Source organism: Vipera berus (assembly GCF_964194415.1).
Source record: "Vipera berus genome assembly, chromosome: 3".
In the NCBI taxonomy this organism is placed as follows: domain Eukaryota; kingdom Metazoa; phylum Chordata; class Lepidosauria; order Squamata; family Viperidae; genus Vipera; species Vipera berus.
The window spans coordinates 201,959,989-201,985,940 of NC_138204.1; the positions used below are offsets into that span (position 1 = coordinate 201,959,989).

General features: G+C 39.4%; 1 protein-coding gene across 2 annotated transcripts in view; it reads right to left on the bottom strand.

Moving 5' to 3' along the window:
• Positions 1-25,952, bottom strand: part of ENPP2 (ectonucleotide pyrophosphatase/phosphodiesterase 2) — a 60,420-nt gene that overhangs the window by 8,955 nt on the left and 25,513 nt on the right. The window contains exons 10-23 of one of the 2 annotated variants that reach the window (XM_081326018.1): positions 25,863-25,928; positions 23,999-24,071; positions 15,828-15,936; positions 14,481-14,606; positions 13,857-13,888; positions 12,885-13,012; positions 11,886-11,973; positions 10,369-10,456; positions 6,704-6,876; positions 4,975-5,023; positions 4,407-4,490; positions 2,916-3,052; positions 1,606-1,741; positions 383-460 (exon numbers count right to left, since the gene is read on the bottom strand). In XM_081326018.1, the coding sequence (XP_081182144.1) occupies positions 383-460; positions 1,606-1,741; positions 2,916-3,052; positions 4,407-4,490; positions 4,975-5,023; positions 6,704-6,876; positions 10,369-10,456; positions 11,886-11,973; positions 12,885-13,012; positions 13,857-13,888; positions 14,481-14,606; positions 15,828-15,936; positions 23,999-24,071; positions 25,863-25,928 (1,367 nt within the window). The remainder of the gene's footprint in view (positions 1-382; positions 461-1,605; positions 1,742-2,915; positions 3,053-4,406; positions 4,491-4,974; positions 5,024-6,703; positions 6,877-10,368; positions 10,457-11,885; positions 11,974-12,884; positions 13,013-13,856; positions 13,889-14,480; positions 14,607-15,827; positions 15,937-23,998; positions 24,072-25,862; positions 25,929-25,952) is intronic. The other variant, XM_081326019.1, reaches the window with a different exon arrangement.

Sequence of the window (25,952 nt, forward strand, 5' to 3'; positions counted from 1 at the left end):
GGTACTGTTATTCCAGCTGCAAAGTTTTAGCACCTTGCCTATGTGTGCAATTCAAGATGCTGATTATGACTATTAAATCCATAAAGAGCTTGAAACTAAAGCTTCTAGAATACTATATGTTTCTGATCAAGCTAAAAAGCCCTCCTTCCAAATTTCTCCCCACTCAGCCTTTTAAAATATTCTAATAGAAGTAGCTTTTTGGATGACTGCCCCATTCTGTGAATCCATTGTTGCTTGAAAATCACCTAATTCAAATCTCAGCAAGGTGTAAAGCAAGTGCTTGGCTTCTCCAAAGCAAATTGTAAAACTATTTTATTTATTTCTCAACATTTGTGCACCCTTCTACCTCAAAGACGCCAAGATTCAAAAACCATGAGCTTACTTTTGAAAGCAGGATACATGGGAATGACATTCGTTATCAGGAAAGCATCATATTTTGTTTCTACCGAGGAACTGAGTTCTGAAAATTAAAAATAAAATAAGATGTTTTTATGGCATGCCAGAATTAATTATACTGGTAAACTTCAGGGTTCATGTAAAGCAGGGGTCTTCAAACCTGGCCCTTTTATGACTCGTGGACTTCAACTCCCAGAATTTCTCAGCCAGGCATGCCTGGCTGAGGAATTCTGGGAGTTGAAGTCCACGAGTCATAAAAGGGCCAGGTTTGAAGACCCCTGATGTAAAGGTTAGTTCTAGATAGTAACCAAGAGCTGGTGCAGATCACATTCTTAGAACAGCATAGAATAATGGGGTTGGGAGGGACCTTGGAGGTCTTATAGTCTAGTCTCCTGCTCAAGCAGGAGACCTTAGACCAGACATGTTAAACTCGCGACGTCACGTGACGTCGCGCAACGTATCGGGACGGTTTTGCCATTGCCGGCAATGGGGTAGGCGTGGGTTCCGGATGACGTGTCCAGCCCGCGGGCCGGCAGTTTGACACCCCTGCCTTAGACCATTCTGGACAAATGGCTGACCAGTCTCTTCCTGAAAACCTTCAGTGATGGAACACCCACAACTTCTGGCTTGTTCTCATTATCAGGACATTTCTCTTTAGTTCTAGGTTGCTTCTCTCTTTGATTAGTTTCCACCCATTACCTCTAGTCCTGCCCCTTGGTGCTTTGAAGAACAGGCTGACACACAGACCCCTCTTCTCTGTGACAGCCTCTCAAGTATTAGAACACTGCTATCATATGACCTTTAGTCCTTCTCTTTGGTAGACTGGACCTACTTAGTTCCCTCAATCGTTCATCATCATATGGTTTAGCCTCCAGACCCCTATTCATCTTTGATAAGAGGTTGTCAGCATGCGAAGAAACCATCAGGGCTGAAGCCACTTCCTGCCTCCTTGCCCCAAGCAAACATGGGATTAGCGGAATTCCTCTCCAAGTCTCAAAACCAGTGCAACCAGTTCAACATCTATTTTGCACGGGCAGCTTGACTTTTAGATATTGTAGAGAATATTCTTCGTAGCTCAGGTTGTAGATTTAGGCAGAGGTTCGTCCTCTGAGCTGGCTGCTTGGCTCCCGATTTGATATTTATCTTTATCTTGATTTTTATGCCAACCCTAGAAATATAAAAATGGACAGGTGTCCCACATCCGCTTACGGGGAGGAAAAAGGAATCCGTAAGACATTTGTCTATCCACTCTGTATGCAGTACAACTCTGACTATTGCTTGGAGAAATGCGCAAATCAGGTCTTACACAACTGATCACCTGGTCTGGCATACCAGATGTCTCTACCTGCATCAAAAGAAGAAGAAGATAGACATATGACATTGGAAACAAATGTATTTTTTGGTATTCATATTGTATATACTTGTATTATATACAGGTAGTCTTCCCTAAACAACCACAGTTGGGACTGGGAAGTCCATCACTAAGCACAGTGGTCACTATGTAAAAAAATCATGTGACCAACCAGACTACATCAGATTTACAACCTCTCTTCTGCTTACATCATTAGGTGAATCACTGCAGTAGTTAAGAGAAACATCTCGTGACTACACCTTGCGATTTTACTTCCACATTCTAGATTAAACCTGCTTGTTGGAAGCAGATTTGTTGAAAGTCACAAATGGTGATTGCATGACTGCAAGATGTGACAGTTGTGAAGTGTGAGGATTGGTTGAAAAGCTGGGGTATTTTTTTCCAATCATTGTAACTCTGAATGGTCACTAAACAAGACAGTTGATAAACAAGGACTACCTATGGTGAAGGGGCCATTGAAACCACGGCTCATATCCTGTTATATTGCACCTTCTATAAGGAATTACAAACTCATCTTATAACTGACAAAATAGCAGGAAATCCTGATCTCTTCTATGTACTCATGTTACTCTCTGATCAGCATAAGAGTTTTCTGAACGTAACTAAATTCTGTTTTGCTGCCTGTAAATTAGGCAGACTTTGACCATCCGTCCATGATTCCACCATTATTTACATTGCACTATTATGTTATGCCTCATTCTTATTCTATATATAATAAATTTGGATTGCTGACAAAGAATTAAAGGGAAACTGATACAGCTATTTCAAGCTTCTTTGCTCTCATCATATACACATGTATGTATGTATGTATATTTTACCTTCCAGGACTTCAAGGCAGCATAACTAGCACTCCCTGCTCCATTTTTTCTCAAAAGTAATCCCCTTGTGAAACAGAGTGATTGCTTCCAAGCAACCTAGTGAGCTTCTGTGGCTCAAGATGGACTTGGACCAGGGTCTCCCCAGTCCTAGTCTATCATCTTAACAATTATTGGTTCAACTCTCTTCCTCATTCCTCAAATGTACATGTTGCAAAATACATACAATGAAAGATGACTGTGCTGAACAGAAGCTGGATAAGCTGAGGATGCTACCAACACCTCCTCTCCCCACCCCTGCACTGAAACGGAGAACAGGCAACCTTACTGACCTGTTTTGAAATAGTGTAAGTTGTCCAGAGAGGCATCTGAAATGTTTCACTGTAGCCACTTTCAAAGTCATGATGATGCAAGAGACTATACTTTGTACGAAAAAGAACTGCTGGGCGGCCATAAAGGAGATGCTTCTCTGTAAATGAAAGATAACAGGAGAGGAACAATGAAGTTTCAATACACAATTTTATCAAAGCCATTTTACAAAGCTCTACAATAAAAACCGGTCTGTGTGTTTTTTCCCTGCACACAGCCATATTGTACCACAAAGAAGATTTAATGCAATAATATGGAGAACTGATACAGAAGATAAGAATAAGTGGGAAAGTCTTTAGTCTAAATCTGCCCGATGACATACTTTCACTAAATTACCTTTAAAATTAAAATTAAAATTAAAAAAATTTGTTATTCAACAGCAAGTGCAGATTCATTACTAGAGTAGGAATATTGTGTGCAGCCAAAATTTACATAACCACTAGATGGTGACAAAGAGATGCAAAGAGTCTCTTTGGTTCCACCTAGTGGCTGTCTAGTCTTCTGCAGTTGAGATCTGTAACCATTTGTCTATAAAATATGAGGAAGAATTAGAGTCAACCCCTAGTGACAGAATATAAAAAATAACTTGTATCCAAATCTATATAACATTATCAACATTAAGGAAATGACAGAAGCAGGGATGCTGACCATAAGGGGAAAAAGTGTATCTAACATTTATATAGAGGTGACTTTTATGAACTGAACATTTAAAAGCTATCATGCAAACATTAAAGTTTCCAAGAATTCTTTTGTCAGGGAATACCATCAAGCATAGTATTGCTCTGTTTGACTTTTTAATTAATGTTAACTGCCATGAATACATGTAGATAACACTGGTATGCAAATAAAATGGAATCAGTCAATGCAAAAATACAAAAAGGGGGGAGACCAAAGAAATTGGTGTTTGAGCTACCCATGAAACAGGTTATAGTCTGCAAACATGTGAAATTGTGGTGGAACATAGTTTGGAGATTGAGGAGGGAGGGGCTGACTCCCAAAGGTCAAAGAGGCATGGACCTCGAATGTCCGATAGGCAGGAAGAGGGCTAGGTCTCTCTCTAGCAGTTTTTAGAATCTAGCAGATAGTTATGCAAATAGTTGCTTTAGTCGGTCAAGATTCTGTCTGTAGGTGAACAACAATATAAAGAAACTACTCAGAAGTAACTCCACACGTTGTTCTTGGTTCTTATTGACTGATAGTAATAGGTCTTATCACACCCAGAACTGCTGACACAATCCACCAAAACGTGTTGGGAAGAAGAACCAAGCACATTTTCTATTTCCACATTTTTGAACCCGGACAATCCAAACCTGCTTTTCTTCAGAATGGGATACAGGATCCTTGGTAAATGGAAAATAAAAGAAAGATCAACTAGGCAGTCTTTAGATTAACGAAGCAAGAGATAATTTAAGATATTGTATTAGGTAAAAAGAAGCCAAGTCAAGTAAGATTACCTGGTGGCGGGATGCATCCATCCTCAGGTAATACATTCTCAGGGTCGTTGGTATAAAATCCTTCTCCTCCTGTGTAGGTTCTCGCTGTTGAATAATATCTTAAATTATAACATCTTAATTTAGGCCCAGCTTTAATATAAAGACTGCATAGTGGATCTCTCACTGAATTTGCACCAAGTGGAATTTGAGCTAATTCAACAAGAGATGGGAAGACAGAGTGAAAAAGAGCTCACAGACATCATGTCTAGGTAAGTACAGTTAGAACAGCTGGTTGAAAAGAGGAGTTAGTTTATTATTGAATTAACTTGCAAAAGCAATTCACTGATTTAAATGTTATTTGCATACGTTGTGGAAAACCATCAAATTGCTTTTGCAGTTGCGTATATCAAAGGTTAGCTACCGAATCTGTTAAAACCTCATCATACCAATGGAATGCACAATTTTTTTAAAAAAAAATCAGATTGATATTATTATGATTTAGAATGCACAATTATAGAGAGAGGCCCACACACCAGTAAGATGATTGGCAATAATCAGTTTTTTATTGGACTTTCCATTGAATCCTTACCTTCTGTTCCTTTGCTATAAGGACGGCGACTCAGTTCATCCAACCTATTCTATTTGAAACAAAAACACACACAAGAAAAGATTATCTTATTTCTATCTCTGATCATTTCTCTATAAAGCCAATCTGGTCTTACTAAAAGAGTTACTACTAACTTTTCCTAACTTTTCCTAACAAGCTCTACCAGTTAATGCGTAACTTCTGCAATCAGCCAGATCAAAATGGGTTTTCAGGATCACTTGGTCCCTGTACTCAAGAGTGGGATTCAAGCTATTTCACACAACCTCTCCAAGGAAGTTTGGGTTCAATGGGTTTGGAGAAAGTTTACCAGTATTCTCCACCCACGGTCACTTGTTGAGATGGCCGGCTATAGAAATAGAATAAATAAATAAATAAATCCAACTATATAAGCTCAGGTAAGTAAAGATAAAGGTTTCCTTGCCAGTCATGTCTGTCTCTAGGGCATGGTACTCATCTCTGTACCAGTGCCATGTTGTCCAAAGCCAGTGTTGTCCAAAGACATTTCCCATGGTCATGTGGCCAGCATAGCTATAGGCCCAGAGCATATGGAATGCTGTTATTTTCCCATCAAAGTGGTACCTGTTTATCTACTCGCATTTGCATGCTTCTGAACTGCTAGGTGGGCAGGAGCTGGAACAAGGAATGGGGAGCTCACCCCATTGTGCGCAGCTCGGGTCTCAAACCCAGGCTGTCAGCTTTCCAGCTGACAAGCTCAGCATCCTTAATCGCGGAGCACCCCGCTCAAATAAGTATATCATTTAATATAGCTTATGCCAGAATTGGCAGGTGGAAATACACAGCATGGTGACATCATATGATGAATGCTGACACTTAGACCGGCTACCTCACTTACCTTGGGAATACAAACATCTATTTATTTTCACTGTAGCTTACTGCACAGCACAGACAGACTCTGTTCATTCATTCAGCCCATGCACCCCTAGGCAGAGATCAATATCTACATGCCCTTCAAAAGAGACAATAAAAAACCAAAAAAAGAATAAAAAAGACCAAAACACCTCCCTACAAGCAATCAACACCCAGATAAGTAGAGATTAATGCTAGGATTAATACCAAACCAACAATCAAGAAATAAACAATATCTCAATCAAGGAACTACCAACTCAAACAAGTTAACAGTAAACAAAAGCCTAATCAAGGAATCACCTAGAACAGGGGTCTTCAAACGTGGCCCTTTTATGAGTTGTGGACTTCAACTCCCAGAATTCCTCAGCCAGGCATGCCTGGCTGAGGAATTCTGGGAGTTGAAGTCCACAACTCATAAAAGGGCCACGTTTGAAGACCCCTGACCTAGAACACTCCACCAAGATTAACAGAGCAAGCCACTTATATATGAAAAGATAGCAAACCCCACTCCCTTCTAGCACTGATGATGTTACTCAATTTGATAATGAAATATCTGCAGGGATGAGAATATATTGACCATATAATCAATGATAATGAGCTCTTAAGAAACATTCAGCAGCCAGTTTTGGATTTGGTATTGTTTTTAAATGGTGCTTAATTCTTTCTTTCAACAAGGAAAAATGGATTCCCCCCCCTCCAATTCTGGGAGTTGCTGTCCAGATGTCTTAAAAGTTGCTAAGGTTGAGAAACACTGCTCTAGACAGATATAATTCACTTCTTTCTAGCCGATTTAGAAGCAGTCACCTTCTGAGTTTCCCAGTTCCACCGAATGTCATGAGTTTACCTTATCATCACAACTGCATCCCAGATCGTAGTCAGATGAAGGTGTTGTAGCTACTGGATGGAGTGGCCTGGCTATTTCGTCAGGCATGACGGGCCTGTAGATACTGCTCCGGAGGAGATGATTTAAGCTTCCGTGTGTCCCATTATTGGGAGCAGGCTTCAAACCAAGGAGATCTGGAAGGGGATTAAAAATAGCATGGGCATATGGTTGTAATCAACTAAGGTTTGAATCAGGTCCTGAATTCACTGCTGCATTTCCAAAACTCTAAACTGGAATTACAATAACGACATGACAGAGGCAGGCAGTTTCTCTTCTGAACTGCATAGGTAAGTGTACACTGATTTCCTTTAGAATCCCTTTTTTCTGACCTTGTAATCCCTTAATTCAGGGTAGAATTAGGGGCGACTGGATGGAAGTGAGCATTTACTGACCAGATACCCGTCCTGATGCCTACCTGGAGTTTGCAGCAGATATTTTCTCTTTGTGCCCTAGGAGAGAAACATTTGCCACTAGCTAGTGGGAGGAGAGCATTTTTACCACTAGGCCACCATGCCGCTCACTGATTTCCTTTAGACGGTGGCTAAGAAACTTTACTAGAGTTATTTTCTAGCTGGAAGGCAGAAAAATTTCCTTCATGACATGGCAGCTAAACCAGGCCTAGAGTACTGGATTCAGGTTCACACTTATTTATATTACTAAATATTGGAATAATACAGTATAATAGGGATGTGGTGGCTCAGTGGGTTAGGACGCTGAGCTTGTCAATCAGAAGGTCGGCAGTTTGGCGGGTTGAATCCCAAGTGCCGTGTAACAGAGTGAGCGCCTGTTACTTGTCCCAGCTTCTGCCAACCTAGCAGTTCAAAAGCACGTAAAAATGCAAGTAGAAAAATAGGGACCACTACAGTGGGAAGGTAACAGTGTACCGTGCGCCTTTGGCGTCTAGTCATGCCGGCCACATGACCATGGAGTCGTCCTCGGACAAGCGCTGGCTCTTCGGCTTTGAAACGGAGATGAACACCGGCCCCTAGAGTTGGAAACGACTAGCACTCGTGTGCGGGGGAACCTTTACCTTTACCTTACCTTTACAGTATAATAGGTCTTCCTGTTCCCCTGTTCCCCTCTATGATTTATTTAAAAAACTAATGCCTTACTGCAACATGTGAATCGTTTTATTTAAACAAACCATGTCTGAAGAAGTCAGAATGTGCTATATATGAACTCAGCCTGTGAGAATTGACAGACTCTAGTCATAGAGGCCCTGCTTGGAATCTTGTCTTGTTATTGGCCATCCTGCTAACCTCCACATAATGATGTTGATGATGCAACATTTGACCATGATGCTAGTAACATTTCTGGAGAATACGGAAGACTCTTAAAGAGTATATTTCTAAAATGAAAGATTTTTAGAAATGAAAGACTTGCTTACTGTTAAGTCCTATGAAGATATACCTATTCGCCTATTCCTTAAGGACTTCACTCAGCGAGAAACAGAAATCATCCATCCATCTTTTCCTCCCTCCCTCCATCCCCAGATCATGTACCATCTCCATCCAAACATCATGAAGTTGATTTGAAATACTGTAAAGAGTATATAAAGCCTACTAAAATGCTCAATACATCTGTTATATATACTGTAATTATGAGTGGAGAATTTTACGTATGTGTAAACACTAATACAAGAATATGAGGGGAGGATAGGCAATCTTCCCCACACCACCCCAACACAACTCAAATCTGAATCCTTGCGCAGAATTTAAATTTTATGTAAATGACTTGGTCCAATAAGTCTTTCTGGTACAGGGCAGCTCTTTGAAGTAGTAGGATGGTCTACTAGTAAGATCATCAGCACAGTCAGTTTTACTTAGCGATTGCTTCACTTAACAACTGAATTGCCGTTTGGACTTGTAGAAATATAAAAGCTTTTTGGATTAAAATTTGGTGGAACATTCAAAAGATTTTTAAGAGAAAGATAAAGTTTTCTCCGCAATTGTTTCTATTGAGTATTGTTGTAGATTGTGATGTTAAAGAAACTAACTTGATGTTGAACATGATAACAGCAGCACGGTTACTGGTGGGACAATATTGGAAGAAGGATAGTTTGCCCACTATAGAAGAATGGGTGTTTAAAGTTTCGAATCTTGCAGAAATGTCTAAGATTTCTGCTTATTTGAAAGATCATTCACAGGAAAGATATATTTCAGTTTGGAGGAGATGGATAAATTATATTCAGAACAAATATGGCACTAAAAAGTTCCATTTAGCTTATGAGTAGATTTTAGTGGGATATTGTTATTGGCACGTTGTTTGTAGTTATATTAAAAGGGAGTTAAAGCACATTATGAATTTGGTTAATTGTATATTATGCATAATTTTTATTTAGAATATGATTATTGTAACTATAATCCTGTATTTAGCTCTGGGAAGTGGGGGGGGAAGTGGGCGGGTTTGGGGTGGGAGGGATTTGGGGATGTATTGTAAAATTTTGTTTTTGTAAAACTCTTTAATAAAAAAAAAACTGAATTGCCATTCATAATTACGACCACTAAACAAAGATTACACATGCAGAAAATAAATTTAGGGTTTCGTCCTTCTATTAGATAATTAGATAGCTTGCTACGGAAGCAAAACACGTGAATCATAAGATCCTAGCCAAAATGAAAGCTGAGAAAAGAGATCAAATGTCCCGTTGCCTAGAGGCGGTTCGGGTCTGGATGGGGAGGAACAGGCTTCAGCTCAATCCCGACAAGACCAAGTGGTTGTGCTTTTCGGCATCTCGGGAAATTCAGTTTATTCCATCTTTAACCATGGAGAGTGAGGTGTTACCCCCCGTTGATAGGGCTCGCAACTTGGGTGTCCTCCTGGACTCACAGCTCAGTTTGGAAGACCATGTAGGAGCTGTGACCAGGGGGGCTTTTGCCCAGGTTCGCCTGGTGCGCCAGTTGCGACCCTATCTGGACCGGGATGCCTTGCGTACAGTCACTCATGCATTCGTGACCTCTCGTATAGACTACTGCAATGCTCTGTACATGGGGCTGCCCTTGAGGACCACTCGGAGGCTTCAGCTGGTGCAGAATGCCGCGCGAGTTGTGATGGGGGTCTCCCGGTACTCCCATGTAACACCTCTTCTCCGCGAGCTGCATTGGCTTCCAGTTGCCCTCCGGGTGAGATTCAAGGTGCTGGTGATGACCTATAAAGCCCTAAATGGCATGGGTCCGGACTACTTACGGGATCACCTGCTGCCGGCGTCATCTTCCCTTCGTCCTGTGCGCTCCCACAGAGGGCTGCATCAGCATTGTGGTTGCCCTCAAGGGGCCAGGTGGGTATGGCCAGGGTGGGCGTGGCCTACTGGGTGGGCGTGGCTAGAGTGCGTATGGCCTACTGGGTGGGCGTGGCCAGCTCTACATCGTTCGCATCAAGGGTGCCTATGGGGGCCTGGGCAGGAGTGGGACAGATCTGAGGGTCTCTGGCAGAAGGAGGGTCTCTGGGCCAGGGCCAAGGCAGTGAGGGCCGTTCCCTCACTGTTTCCAAGATGGCTTCACGGGCCGCATGAAACCACTTTGCGGGCCGGATCCGGCCCCCGGGCCTTGTGTTTGACATGTCTGAAATAGACTATTCATTTCCTTTTCAAATGCACTTTAAAAAAGAAAAAAAGCAAAACTACTTACCGCACATAAGGTTGTAGAGTTCAATATTCTCAAATGGAGGTACTTTTGTCTTGTATTTAAATGAAGGCCCATAGCCTAGAAAGACTGTCTAAGAGAGAAAGACAGTAATATTAATGCTGTCAGCTGCTATGTGAGCTTTTCTGTTACTGAAATAAAATAAAGCTCAAAAATAAAGTAAAGAACCATGAGGGATTAGGTCTTTTCTTTTCTTATGTTAAAAACAGCCACCCTGAACAGCTCTTTTTATATATCCAAAACATGCTTTTTGGCTCTCTTTTCATAAGATTAGCTAAAGCACCTCACTGTTCCCAATTTTGTGCCAAGACAGCAAACAGAATTTATTTTAGTTCTTTTGAAATATAAATTGTGGTCTTCCTGTGGGGTCCTTGGTGCTCTCTGAGCTTGGTTGTTTTCTTGCAGCTGTTCCACTACAAACAAGGCAACACCATAGGTGCACTGATGATGTTACCTAGTTTGGTAATGAAACATCTTGAAGAAAACAACCAAGCTAAGAGAGGACCAAGAACTCCACGGTTCAACCTTGACCTACAAATAATTATTTTCTGTTGTGGTCTTGCTTTTGATCTTGGTATTTTGCTTTGTTCTGAGTTTTTTTTCCTTCCTGTTTGATCTTTTATTCTGGTTTCATCCTAAAATATTTCAGTGCAAAGCAGGGGTCCCCAACCTGTGGGCCCTGGGTCATGGCCTATTTGCAACCGGGCTGCCTGAGGGTGGGCCAGGGTGCACACATGCATGCACGCAGCCCCATTTGCGAGAGTGGCAGGGCCGGTGCTCGGAGCCCCATTTGCGTGAGTGACACCCCAAGGGCTTCTCTCTTGTGGGAGAGGAGCTGCACTGCCAAGCCGCCTGCTCCCGATGCTCCAAAAGCGGAGCGCTGAGAGCAGAGGCTGAGTGAGACAAGCACAGCCTGCTCAGCTTTGCTGATCCATGGAGGCTGCCTGTGCAGGATCTGCTTTTGGAGCGTCAGGCAGCTTTGGTGAGTCTGAAGGAGCATGAGATCGCGCCCCTAAAGGCTTCTCTTCTCCACGCCAAAATCAAATGGACGAAAGGCTTTGGGGGAGCGATCTCGCGCTGCTTCTGGCCTTCCATCCCTTTGCAAACGCTTTCGGCGCAGAGAAGCCTGAAGGAGCCGAGACTGTGCCTCAAAGGCTGCTCTTCTCTCTTGCGTGAGGGGAGCTGTGCGTGCGTGCATGTGTGTGGGCACGCACAGGCCCGCTGCTCTCACGGCCCGGTTCCCCTCTCCCCCCGCCCAAAGCCGGGCCGCCAAGTTGCAAAGGTTAGGGACCACTGGTATAAACCACCTGGTATATCCAAAGATGAATCAAATAAGCTGCAATGAATCTTTAAATATTTTCTCACTACACACTGCAGTAAGAAGATTAAAGAAACGTGGCTTAAAATTAAAATATACATTGATAAGTTACTGTAAGATATATATACCAACAATGCTACTTACTGATTACCATCTACTACTACAAGCAGTTTATTGCCTCTACCTGCATACTGTTGATCTTATTGTCATAGCCATGATCTCCGTGAAAATAGCATTTCCCAGTTATTTTCTTAAACACATCTCCAGGCCTCCTAAAAACATTAAGAAGATTCTTGAATATACCAGCAGTTAATTTCTATAAACATTAAGGTTCTACTTCCAGTGGATTGCAGAAAATATTGTGGATTTGCTGATCTACATATCTCTAAAGAAACAGGCAACTTTTGTTTTCTTTCTCAAATGGTGGTTGAGGATAGCAGTATTCTCAGCAAGCCACAATGACACAAAAATAACAAACCACACAGTAATACCATTGTACAAATCATGCCTCTATGTAGCTGCATCTCAACAGCTGGAAAGTATATAAATTATGTAATACCATTGCATCATCATACATGTTTCACATAGTTTTGATGGCACATATGTGCTACCATCAACTTCCATCATAAGATTAGTGCATTTGATATCATAGGAGCATTATATAGAAGATGCATTAGAGAAAAAAAATTCTCATAGAAATTCTAAAAACAATGTTAAGCTTTTTCTTTAAAAATAAGAACAATTTTTAGTACATTTTGACTTAAACCTACTGAGCTTTCAATGGCTGGGAAACCCTGTTTTACAGGCTAAATCTGGCCTCCAGGTTGGCTAGTGGCTATTGTTTACTACCTAAAATTGCTTTTGTAAAATAAAGACACTTTGAATAGTAGGAAGTCTGGTCACCTAAATTATGTTAGAATGTTATAGTTGTTTAACTCAGAAGACACTATGAAATAAGGAATCCATGTTGCTCTTACTACATTTTTGAGCCAGAGACTTACTAAAATATATTTTTAAAATTCCATTTAGATGGGGTTCCAAAGTGTCATATCACAACTGATTTCTTAATGTTGGCCCCAAATCACACTGAATTAATCAGTTAAAAGAGTTTGCAAATGTCATATTTGGTTAAATGGGAGATCTACAGCAAGTGAAAAATATAAGAAAATTCATATTTATTTACTTGGCCACATGCCATCTTCTTTCCACCAACAAATGAATATCCTCAATTCTTCGGTTATTTGCATAATGTAAACGCTTGGGAAGATGTTGCTTCAAGTAAGGTTTGAAATGCTGGTCTGGCTTCTTGCACTGAAACAAAGGAAGTAGGTTCAGAAAGGGGCTATGGAAGACATTGGCCAACCTACCTGCTAACTGAAATAATCATTGTTTGGTGAGGATGAACAATCCTCATTTTGTAGACATTGTAAGACTAATTGTGAGATTGTAATCTGGAGAAAATCTATGTGGTCATGAACAGCTGACATTGATTTGGCAGCCCATCAATCAGTCAAGACCAAGGGTAGGCAATTAATTTCCCCACGTTGAGAAACTAGGACTATTGTGGACGGCCCCACCAATAGGGCTATGAAGGTGTGTAGGCATGCAAGCATGCATGCACATATTTTTTAAAAATAGCAGTCACATTCAAAATAAAAGCAATGCACTTGTATTGAGTACATGGCATACACTTATTTACATGCGATTTCTAATTTCTGAATGACCTCATGCGGGCCGGACAAGGAGAGGCAAAGGGCCAGATGTGGCCCAAGGGCCATAAAATGCCCAGGTCTGATAAAGACCAAATGGACCATTGATCCATTTTGTATCCTAGCATCAGATTCTCCTCTGTCTGAAAGCAACTCCAAAATGGCTTTTACCCATCATTTTAACTTAGTTTCCCTTTCTTGAGTGAAAAAGTTGGGAATTAAACTGCTAATGTTCTGCAGATGTTCTGCAGTGGTACAGCCCCATTCTATAAAACATGACAAGAATCACCATAACCATCATACAACTTTCTCCGTGGAAACTACACTTATGAGGATTCCTCTGAGAACACTGACTCTTCACTTAAAGCAACATCAAAGTTAATAAATCCAACTATACACAGCTATCTTTTTTTAAGTGCTCTAAGAAGGGAGAGGGAGATACTTACTGTGAGATTGGCCACAATGGCTTTGGGGTCAACTGTTACGTGGATGGGGAGATTTCAAACAGAATGAGAAAGAAAAGTCAAAATTGAGCCATTAGTTGAGTTTTCAACACACAAATGTTCATATGTAATTAGGAATGTAATGCATAATTCATATGCATTAAACTAAACTATAGGTTTGGCTATAGTTTTCCCGACAGAAGATTCACTGCTACTAAAAAAGTGAAGCTCAGATCTTAAGATGAAGATCTGCTAGAGCAAGCTTGGCCCACTCTAGAACCCGCACAAATTGTTTTGCAAACATTTGCAGAAATGCACCATCTAATTTCTCTTTGCTGACAATTCTCAGTTCATTGTGAGGCAAAAACATTTAGATCTCAAGTTTTTCCCCCCAAATATCTGGTTCTATTTAACAATTAGTCTTATCAATTAGGTAAATTTACCAAACTTATCTATCAAAAAAAGCAATTGCCTTTTCTGAACAATAACTCTGTCTCTCTGAAGGTGGAAGAACCTTTATAAATATATTCCCTGCCATCGTATCTGTTGGAAGCCAAGGTCAGAGACAGCGCAGAAGAAAATGGACATATTTCAAGCGGCAGGGTGAATGTAGAAAGGTAAACTTACATTTAACATTACTATTAGCTTTGGCACGAATACGCCCTAAAGTTCCTGGTATCAATGTTATGTCATCCACGTTAGACAGATAGTTGTTCAAATATTCGGTTCTTTCGCAAGTAACATCTTCCATTCCTACAGAATAAGCACCACCACTGCATTATTGAAAGAAGTACGTTTAGACATTTGCTATTCAGATATTGAAGAATGAGATATCTTTATATCTCTTTCAGCTTTAAAAGATTTTTGAGCGTCCATGATTTTTCAGTCTACAACCAATGCAACCAAAAATTTCTTGTGAGTTCTCCAAAGATACTTCCTTTCATGTTAGAGGAGTGTCATCCTTTAGATCAGGGGTCCCCAACCCCCAGTCTGTGGACTGGTACCGGGCCGTGGCATGCCAGCAACCAGTCCACACAAACAAGCAAAGCCCCATCCGCAGGATGCAGGCAGCACACAAAACCACGCACTCTCCGGTCTGTGGAAAAACCTTTCTCCACGGAACTGGTCCCTGGTGCCCCAAAGGTTGGGGACCTCTGCTTTAGATTTTACAAATTTATAATAATGATTTTTTTTTAAAAAATGGGGAGAAATCAGAGGAATTTTTTTTAAAAAAAAAGAAATCAGGGGATACATGTATTAATCTAAGCTTGTTGTTTAACTCAGAAATAACTTCCACAGATTTAAATGATTCTGAAAAATGCCATTTCAGCAATTAAAAAACATTAATGCACTAAGTTATAAAGATTAAAATATTCCCACAAATGTAGTCTTAGTAGCAATAAGAAGAGGATTCTAAACCCTGAAGTTCTGAACAGCAGCCAAGAAGTCTTATCAAGTTAGCCATTGTGCCAGTCAAAAATGTGAATTAGAGAATAAAGTTATATGAGATCATCAAACCTGTTTATAATCAGCTAAAACTACTTTTGATTTTTTTTAAAAAACCACAAAACGGCACTATGAATTAGCTGTTCAGAAATCTGTTCACCATCAATCTGTTTTAAAAACTTTGTACCTCATCTTAAGCTGAATGCATACCGTGTGCTGGCACATCATAATTTCTGTTTTTAAATGCAATTTTACTTCAAATACAGCTCAGTTTAACAGTCCCAAAGGTGGTTTTACAAGAGGCAACTGGACTTTCTTTGTGTTTCCTCAAAGACGTTTTGCTTCTCAAATGTCTTCAAAGAAAAACAAAGAAACTCCAGTTGCCTCTTGAAACAGCACTTTTGGGAAAACCATGACCTGGATGACTGAGAATCTCCACAGACACTCATTTTAACAGATTAACAAAATACCTCCCAATAGAAATGGGGACTTTGCTACATAAAAACCAAGGAAAACTTTTTTAATTACCATGATCACCCACGAAGATAATGTTGGCACATCGGTGTAAGTTCAGCTGCTTTAGTCCATCCATGAGTTGCCCAAGGATCTTGTCAATATCTCTTAGTGGACCTAACATCTATATATGCACACATATTTACACAAAGAGGAAGAATTAATCTTTTTTAAACTGTATTACAAGTAAACACTATCAGCCCACTCAGTTTTCATCTGATGATACCAGATGAATATATACCATTATGTATGTTTACATAAACTGCTATAATTATATCAATTGTACTATACTGTATTATATTATATTAATCTCTCTGAAGCACTGCTTTACACCAAGTATCAATATAGTCCGGTTCTTGTATGACTAACCAGAAGTTTTTGGAAAAAAGAAAAGATTGGTAACAATAGCTTCATTCACATTATTCCTTGGCAACTGTTTTCAGAGATATTCTAACTCAACCCTCTGAGTAACTGAGGTCTAGAGATGATCTTTCAGGTATTTAATTCTTGTTTATTATATTCTTATTATGAGAATTATGAGAACACTTAGATATTTGGAGTATCTTATTATATTTAAAACAACAAGATCAATACTAATTATATCTGAAATAAAGAACAGATTAAGACCTTCCGTAAAACCTATAATGTACATCTGAAATCTGACTCATAATATGAGAAATCGTTCATTTAAAGAGTTAAGCAAACTTGAAGACATTCTAACAAGCTTAGAGTTATATGATAATGTGCACCCATAGTCTTCTGATGTTGGTATTAAAGAATGTCACACACATGCTGTTTCACTTAAAAAAATTAAAAGTTGTAGTGAGCTACGGTTCTTTAACCCTTTTTTAATCCCTAAAAGCATAAGCTCATCTCTAGAAACCATTTTCTAAAATAAAGAATCAAGCATGGAACCAAGATAATTTTAACACAGATGGGTCACTTCAGTTCATAAAGTTATTGGGATAATATTTTTCCAACCTTAATTTCTAACAGTACATTTATTTTAACAAGCTAGAAGATGGGAATCCTTGTATCCTGCAGGTTTCATGGACCTCACTCAGTGAATGATTTTTTTAAGCAAAGTTGAGCAAGAAAGAAAGAAAGAGAGCTGCTGGACATTTATAAAGCAGAAAAAGATTTTTTTTCCATTCTCTTCCCTTTCAATGTGGGAACTCTAACATTCATTACAGGGCACATTCCTGAATCCCAAATGAGCGTTTTGAGTAGCTCTCATTTGTTTGTTTTAAGCCCCAAGATTTGTCTTTGATAATATTATGGTATTGCCAAGATAAAAAGGATAACACACCCCATTTACATCCTATGTCCAAATTCATCACAAAAGTCTGAAGAGACATTTCATACTGTGAAACACTCAAACATCATCGTGAATCCATTTCTATAGGTCCACATGGTCAGCCTTTCATGCTTACAGTCTATGTTTAAGCCATATCCATATCCTATACTGATTCTATATACAGAATGAAAGCATCTTGTGGATACAGGACTTCCTTTTTACAACCAAATTTTCATTCAACTTGTTCACTGAGCGTGATTGTTCAATAGATACGATAGCAGCCTCAGATAAATTTCCTTTGAAGTTACTGATATTCATTGCCTCAAAATATTCATAAAGCTTCAAGCATCATCCGGCATTGCAAAAATTTGATACCATATAATTATCAGTCATGAAATTAGGAATTAGAAAGGACCACAGACCAATTCTTATGAAAGAGGCTTCATTTGATATCTCCTGCTAAAGGAAACCAATAGTGACAAATCATGTTGTGAACAGGAGTAACCTGGCAAAATTTCTTCAACCCTTTGCAAGTATGACAGGTAGAACTTTCCAGAGAGCCAAATAATAAGTTCCAAAAAATTCATTTTGACTGAAAAAAATTAACTGTAAGGGTGACAATAAGCAGGATTTTACAGGCTAATCCAATACTATCTACCTGTGGATCGAACAGTTTAAATGGATTTTTGCATCTGAATCCTGTGACATTTTTTTTAAAAAAAATAGGATCTAAAGATAACACCAAGAGACAGAGAATGCTACCCAAGCAAGAGGGGGAAGAAGGAAAAGAGAAACAAAAAATGAACCCAACTGCTTGATGGCAATCTGTGGTTGTTGCCTTTCAAGATGGCTGCACTGAAAGTTCGATTTGGAAGACATTCCTCCCAAAGTTGGGAGGACCAAAAAAAAAATATCAAGTTGTTTAAGAGTCTCAGTGGTTGATATGTACCAGTTTTGAAAACTTACTTTAATCCGACGGGATTCCGCAGACAAGTGTTCCATTCTAGGTACTTTTCGTCTTCTCTTGGAAGGAGCAACACGTCTTTTCTGAATCCTCTTAGGACTGATTTTTCTTTTAGGCCTTTTAGATGGAGTAAGAGGGGACCCAAAACTACTCTCCTGTACTGACGGAGAGAGATGCTTGGACTCAGAAAAAGCTCATCTCAACATCAGATAGTTAAAAACTTCCCGTCTCTAGGACACGGCATGCCAAAACTCTTGGTTCAAACCATTTATACTGGGTCTATGATCATGTCACGGTCAAGGTTGAAAAGAAGAATTTAATTATTTGTGATAATCGTCTTGGGTCTGCACGAAACAACATCTCTGAAGAGGATGTCTGATTTGTTTTGTTTTTTTACTTAGGGGGCCAATACTCTTTTCAGGTTTATCAAGAGAAAGCAAGCATCAGTAGTAGGAGCCATTGCTATTACTGGATGCTCAACATACTTATGTTTTAAATTGTACTAACTGATCAATGCTTCACTATTGGAACAACGGTAAGATACCAATTCTCTTGTGCTGGAGAGAATAAATTAAAACTGTTCATATAATATTTTTATACTGTCAAATGCCTAGTCATTATCAACTCCATGCAGCTGGAGACATGCCCAGTTTTTTAAAGACATCCAGACTGAACTTTAATGGGTGGGGGGGAACATTGAGCAAACACACCTCACATTTGCTTCCTGTATTATAGGATATCCTTACATAGGATATAGGATACCATTGGTTTTAGCTATATGCTTTCCACGATTATCGTGCTGTTGCATGTGAGGAAAGGCTTTAAAAACTAGGGGAGGGGAAGATATGAATGAACCATGTATTGAGAGGAGGAGGAGAAATCATCTGAAAAGAACAGAGCTGCAGTCCCAAGCAGTGCAGAGATGCTGGATGCTATTCAAACTGATCTTAAAAAGAAGCGACTTTGCATGCAACTCCAATTGACAGCTGCAATGAGAGTTCTTGGCAACTTTTAGGATCAGATTCCCCGAACAGAGAAAGATATCACATACAGGAAGATAGTGCAGCTTATTTATTTTTTAAAAAAAAATGGAGAAAGGAAGAAGCGAAGAGAAGGGAAGTTGAGAATTGGCAGGGATTTGCTTCTATCTGCACAGCCATTCTCCATCTTTGCTGTTCCAATCACAGAGCAATGTTCTTGGAAGATATTTTTTTTAAAAAGAAGATTACCATCTGCCATGCTGTTTCTTTGCTTTTGGACAAGCAGCTGGAAGGGAAATGCTAATCCAGTTCCATTTGTCTCTCTCTCTCTCTCTCTCTCTCTCTTTCCAGAAAGCAGCTTCAGTTTTCTTTTTAAAATAAAAATAAAAATAAAGGAGAGTAAAAAAAATAAAGAAGAGAAGAAAAAGAGTTCAAGCTTCGTGCAGCCTTGATGAAAGCAGCAGCAGATGGGGGAGGATTCTCAAGAGTTTACTCACTCTTTCCAAGAGAAGCGCAGCCAGAATTTTAACTTATGCCATCAAATGGGTCTAATAACAAGAGCCCCCATTCCAGGGTAGCATGTTAGAAGAGCAGCCCAGCAGTCCTTAAGCATACGGATGTTGTCCCAAGTCATTGATCATGGTAAACAGCATTGGTATAAAGACATTCACAAAAGGGATAGCTTCTCTTTCTTAGGAAATTAAAGCTAGGAAGAAAGCCAAATCTGTATTAATCAGCCAAGTCTTAGCTTTACGTTGGAAGAATGAGATCAATACAAGCTGAGGATGATGGCACCCAGTGTTTCGCCTTCCAGAACTGAAAGAGCTGGCCAATACTTGCACTTGAAACAAAAAAATGTCTCAAAATAGGACATTAAATACCAAGATATCATGGTTAAACATGCAATGTTTGTCAGACAGTATCCAAGTGACAGGGCTACAAACACAAAAACAAAAAGTAGATATGAGGCTAGAGAACCATGATTGGATATCTTAAATTGGTTTGTCTCGCTATAGCTCTGGTGTTATTTATTTATTAGGAAATTTATTATGCCACCCATCTCATATCCAACAACTGGTTAGGTTACTTAAAAAAAAGGGAAGACCATTCTAAGATCTTTGTGCATTAGCTATCATTATTGGGATGCAGCCTCTACAAAACGTATTGTGATTTTACTACCCACATAACAGATTGTTAGTTAATCAATTGTCTGGTTAAACTTGCAAGCTGACAGATCAAAAATGTGTCTAAAAGTTCCTTACATCATCAACCTTCACTTTCGGTTTAGCAGTGAAGCATCTCTAGGGAAACTGCCTAGAATCCCTGTGGATTAAGGGAGGGATAAACTGCCCAAATAAATACATTTGCCAACTGGAGTCAGCCTACCATGTAGAAAGTGCTCTCATTGTGAGACAGTGTGCTACATTGGGCAGAATACTAAATATAAACAGAAGAGACCAAATTTCAAATCTTGATCTCAGTAAGGGGCGACAACCACAAATCATTACTAGGAAAGTCAGAAGCGAGAAGAAACTCTCATATTCAATATTTTGACTTAGTTGGCCAACCTGGAGCCTGGCCTAGACCCCTGGACTTCATTAACTCCCATCAGCATGGGCAAGACTCAGCTGAGAAGTCAGTATTATTGTATATTAAAATCAAATTTTAACCTGCAGCCAAGTTAGTTCCATAATCCTCTTGGAATGGGGAGGGTGGGAGTTCTTGATGCTTTGGTTGTTTTCTTCCAGACATTTCATTACTCAAACTAGGTAACAGCAGCAGTGCTACTCTAGTTTGGGTAATGAAACACCTGCAAGAAAACAACCATTCTCAGGGAACACCAAGGACCCTTCATTTCAACCCTGAGCTACAAATATTCCCCTTTATTGGTCCTCTTGGAATGAATTTGTAAATTATCTTCTAAAGGAAGAGTGTGGACCTGTGGAGTCCAAACCTCATTAACTGTTTTGGAAAGAATGACAACATTTCTTCTCTGGTAACATGGTAATATAGCTGGCAGTACAACTCTTTTAACCAGCCTAACCTTTCCAGGGGAAAACTGTTTTGTTGTTGCTGCCCTATTTCTTCATCTTAACACCTGAATCACTCTAAAGTTTAACCTGTAGTGGACTTTAATGCCTTATTTATATTTTCCTCTGCCTATTCACACTCCATACTTCTATAGGGATGCAGTCAAAACAATAATCGTAACTATGATATGACTGTGCTATGAGTTCACAACATGCTTAGTTATACAGTAGTAACTTTCCTAAAGTAATAAAAAATATAAAAACACATTAAAATTGTAAAATCTTTCACAATTACAGCTTTAACCTAATATATATGCTATTTTGGCTTGATTTCACACTGTGAGGGATTTTTCACACCAGGAGAGATTTAGGGATCATAATTAATTAACATGAACCCAAATGGGTAAGAAAATAATTATTTTAAGGAACTGGGAGTTGGAGTCTTCTGTAATTTGTTTCCCAGTTCTATTGATTAAGCATCTTAATATCTAAGATTAAACCCAAATGTTTAACGTTTTGCCAGCTCAAAACAAATGGGTGGAATAGGGTTAGGAAAGAGGAAAGAATTGTTTTTGATTGTCAAATGCCAATATTATTGATGCTTGAAAACGGTGGAGATGATCTCCACAACAAGAGGACTCTTTCGCAACAGTGAAGATAAGGTCTATGGCCAATTCCAGTTCTATATTTAGTGATATCATTTTGCTCCTAGACTACCTGAGGTTTTTTCTCTAAGTCTTCCTTCTAAGTTTCCTGATATATTTACAGTTCCTTATATTCTTTCAAAGAATCCTGTCCAGATGTAAATCAGAACATCTGTGCAATTTCCACAGAAAAACTAACTTCTCTAAAGGTTAATAAAGAAACCTGAAGCCAAACTTATTGTGATATATGAGATGAAGATGTCTCTTCTCCATTTTATCTCAAGGGAAACAGCAGCTATATGAGTTGAGGGCTGAAAATTTCATTGTGGGGAGGGGAAATATGTATTTTTATCTCTGAACTCCAGACAAATAATTGCAACTGTTATGTTGCTTCTGATTCTCATCTGACCTTCAGTCACTATGATACCAATTGCAGGGAATAATCTAATTTGGGACTAATCAAAGCAGGGTTTGATAGATTGCAGCTGGACTTCACTGCCAAATAAAATAATTACAAAAGCCAAAATTTGTTTTCACAAATCTGCACCTTGGGAGGAGAATTTACTTTCCCCACCCCCAAGGCTGACGCTTGAAAAGGGTGGAGATGACCTCCACAGCAAGAGGACTCTTCCACAACAATGAGAACGAGGTCTATAGCCAATTCCAGCTCTAAATTTAGCAATATTATTTTGGTCCTGGACTACCAAAATATACTGACAGCAACAGAATCAAGTGTTGCAATAACCAGCTGGGGATTCCCAGGAGCCAAAGATATAAGAGATAGGACCCTCAAGGGCTATCAGTAACCATATTGGCCAGGAGAGTGTACAAGCTGACATCCAACACATCTGCAGAGTACAGATCTGAAGAAGGGAGTTGTACGGTAAGTGTTCTACAGTCTTGGAATAAAATCAGGAAACTTGGATTTAAATCGTTATAATTACATTAAGATTTTTGAATCATGCTGCTGAACAAATCAATCCTCTCCTTGTTCTCAGATATAGACATCTTAAAAGCCATTTCTTTATCCAAGAGTGAAACTCTGGCTAAATGCCTGCTACACTCTGATTAACTTTAATAAGCCCATCAGCAGATGCATAAAATTGTTTTCTATGGTGTCAGTGATCTACCAGTTTAGCAATCTCTGCCTGGAGCTGCAACCCAACACTGATCTATTCTTTCCATGTTCTCCCAACCCTGTTGGAGCTGTTTGTTTAAGCAGCTCTTATGGGGCTGGGAGAATATTCCCTAAGAATCTATGATCAAAGGTTAACTGTGTAGATCTTCCCTGTAGAACAGCACTTGACTAGAACTTGAGGTAACAAAATAATTAACCTCCGTGCTTGGAACTTGAAAAAGTTGTCCCTCAAAATTCACATTGGCTCTGGATTCACAGAGAGGAAAAGGAAGACAGTATTACAGTTTCAGAATTCCTTGCCCCAGTGCCATTGCCAGAGTTCAGTGTGAATTAGGTCTCTGCCCTGGATTTCAAGGCCAAAGCACAGGATCAACAAAATGTATAATTGGACCTCTGTCATACAAGCGATTTGGCTGCATTGATGGATTTTAACTGGAGGTAGATTCCAGACTGCCGAGTTAATGATCATTCAATCTTCTCTCCACCTTCTACCTTTTAAAGCAATGTTTCTCAATTTCAGCAACTTTAAGAATAGACGGACTTCAGTCAGCCTAGTAATTGAAGTTTACTTGTCTTTAAGTTGCCGCAGTTGAGAAACACTGCTTTCAAGTCTGTCTGCTTATTCTCCCTGTTTCTATCCAAGTGGCTAACATCATTTATAGTTATGGTTAGAAGCAGTTAGATGAGCCTCCTGACTTAGCACATCATGCAGAAAGTAAACATTGCATAAACAATTTGTGTGAAATTACTGAATTATTATAAAACACAAAAAATGCTCCTTTCACACCCGAGCACTTAAAAAAAACACACACCCTAGTCAACCTTGATTATATCCCAGAGTAGGCTTGCAAGTCTTTGATGATAATCCTAGCCCTGTCAACACATACACACTCACACATACAGAGACATAGATCACCAGTCCCTGAAACTTTAAACAGATGGATAACGTTATTAACATTTTAGTCCTCTCTATAAATGTAGTGTCTAGTTTCAGAAGGCCCTATTTCCTTTGGAGGCTTATAGAGGTGTGAACAATTAACTAGCTTTAAACAACTTCAGCTTCATATGATGATGACAAAACCCAGAGCAGCAGGATTGCATTCCACCTATGGGCAAAGATGAACTGTACTAACCTCAGAGCTAAATGGACCATATCTGTGGCCAGCCATATCTGGTTGGTCAGAGTAAAATGCATAAGCGTAAGGCCTGAAAAGAAAAGTGGACATCAGCAAGTTTCATTTAGCATGCAATTCTCACTTTCAAATACTGCAACTCCCTAAAATTATAAATTCACTCCCTCTGCAACCCCCTTAAAATTATAAATTCACCCCATCCCTCAGAATAAAACAAATGGTTTTATTGGATTTAGAGATGGTGAAGAAATAAAAATCAATATATCCAGTAAAATATTGCTGGAACTTTGCAACAAAGGTAAACAAAGCCTGCTGACTGGAAATTAGCAATAACATTTCAAACCATGAGGATAAGTTTGCTTGGCTTTGCATAACTCTGAGGGTGTCTGCTAGTATTTATGAGATTGGGGAGTATTTATGAGAAAGCCACTCTCTATTGGATTGATATTCACTGTCTGTAGCAGTAGCTTTAGGAAATCCCAACTCTACTATCAATCTGCCCAGACAGAATTCTAACATTTATGATACAAACTGTGAGGTTTGTACATGCAAAGCTGAAGCCCACTAAATACTTGTTCCAGGCTTTGCTTGGAGAAGTCTGCTATTAACTTGCCGAGACACAAGCCAGAGAAGCTTCTGATAGTAATCTCTCCCCAGGTGTCAGGTGCAAGCAATCAGATCCACATGAGAAGGGTTCAAGTTGAGTTGAATACTTTCAATTGTGATTAGACATACAAGGAATTTGTCTCCGGTACAGAAACTCTTGAGTGTTCATGCAAACAGAATAATAATACCAATAAAAGGAGTGGGGGGGAGATAATAACTAGGATAAATAGATAATACAGAAGATAATAAATAGGATAAATAATAATACTACAGCCATAGTACATGGGTAAGTATACGCAGGCATTAGGCAGCACTGTGATAATTAGAAGTTCAGCAGAGTGATAGCATAAGGGAAAAAAACTATCCTTGTGTCTAGTTGTTTTGACATAAATTGGCCTATAGCACCATCCCGAGGGAAGGAGTTGAAACAGTTTAGGTCCAAGATGTGAGTGGTCTGCAGATGTCTTCTCAGCCCTCCTTCTGACCTGCGCAACCTGCAGGACTTCTATGAAAGGTTGATTACTTTATTGTATTCTACATACAGTACAATGCAAGAAACTCCCCCAGAGTTTCTTCCCCTGGGAACGAACAGATAAAAGTTCCATGGAATTTAAGGGGAGTTAGCGCTTAGGGCTCTTGTGGCTGCAAGAATAACTCAAGGTTACTTGAGTCCCTCTCCCTCGACTAGATGGTAGTTTCCCAAAACACCCAGGAGCATTCTGGACTTTCCCTTTCACTTTCACTTTGCTGGGTTATCGTGACAGTAGGGGAGTAAGTTCAGGCAGGGTTCTGACCTGGTTTGCACTCTTGTTTATGAAGAAAAAAAACAAAGAATCAGAAAGCTGCCATTTCATATATTTTCCAGTGATGAAACAATTTAGTGATCTATATTGTAACTTCATTAAAACTTTAGAAAATATGCCAAAAGAGGCACAAGCACAAGCTCTTGGAAAAACATTCAATAATTTTCTGTAAAATATGTAAAATATGATGCCATGTATTCTCAATTACCCAATTAAAACATCTCGATATCTGCCCAACTCTTGGGTTATTACTCTGAATAGGAAAATCAGAAAACCCCTATATCAACAGCATTAACCCATGTAATTAAAATTTCCCCAGTACAACGTATACATCATTAGCTCATCAAGCAAACAAATATGGATGATCAAAGGTCAATTTCTACCAAAGGTATCAATAACGCAGTCATTGCATTCATTGCTACAAAAGTAAGGAAGGGGACAGAGAAATGACCAACCTTTCACTGTCTGCCAGAGTTAGCCATTGCAGTATGGTTAATATTCTGCGCTCGTAAGGGATCACACTAAATCAAAACAGAGAACAAAAG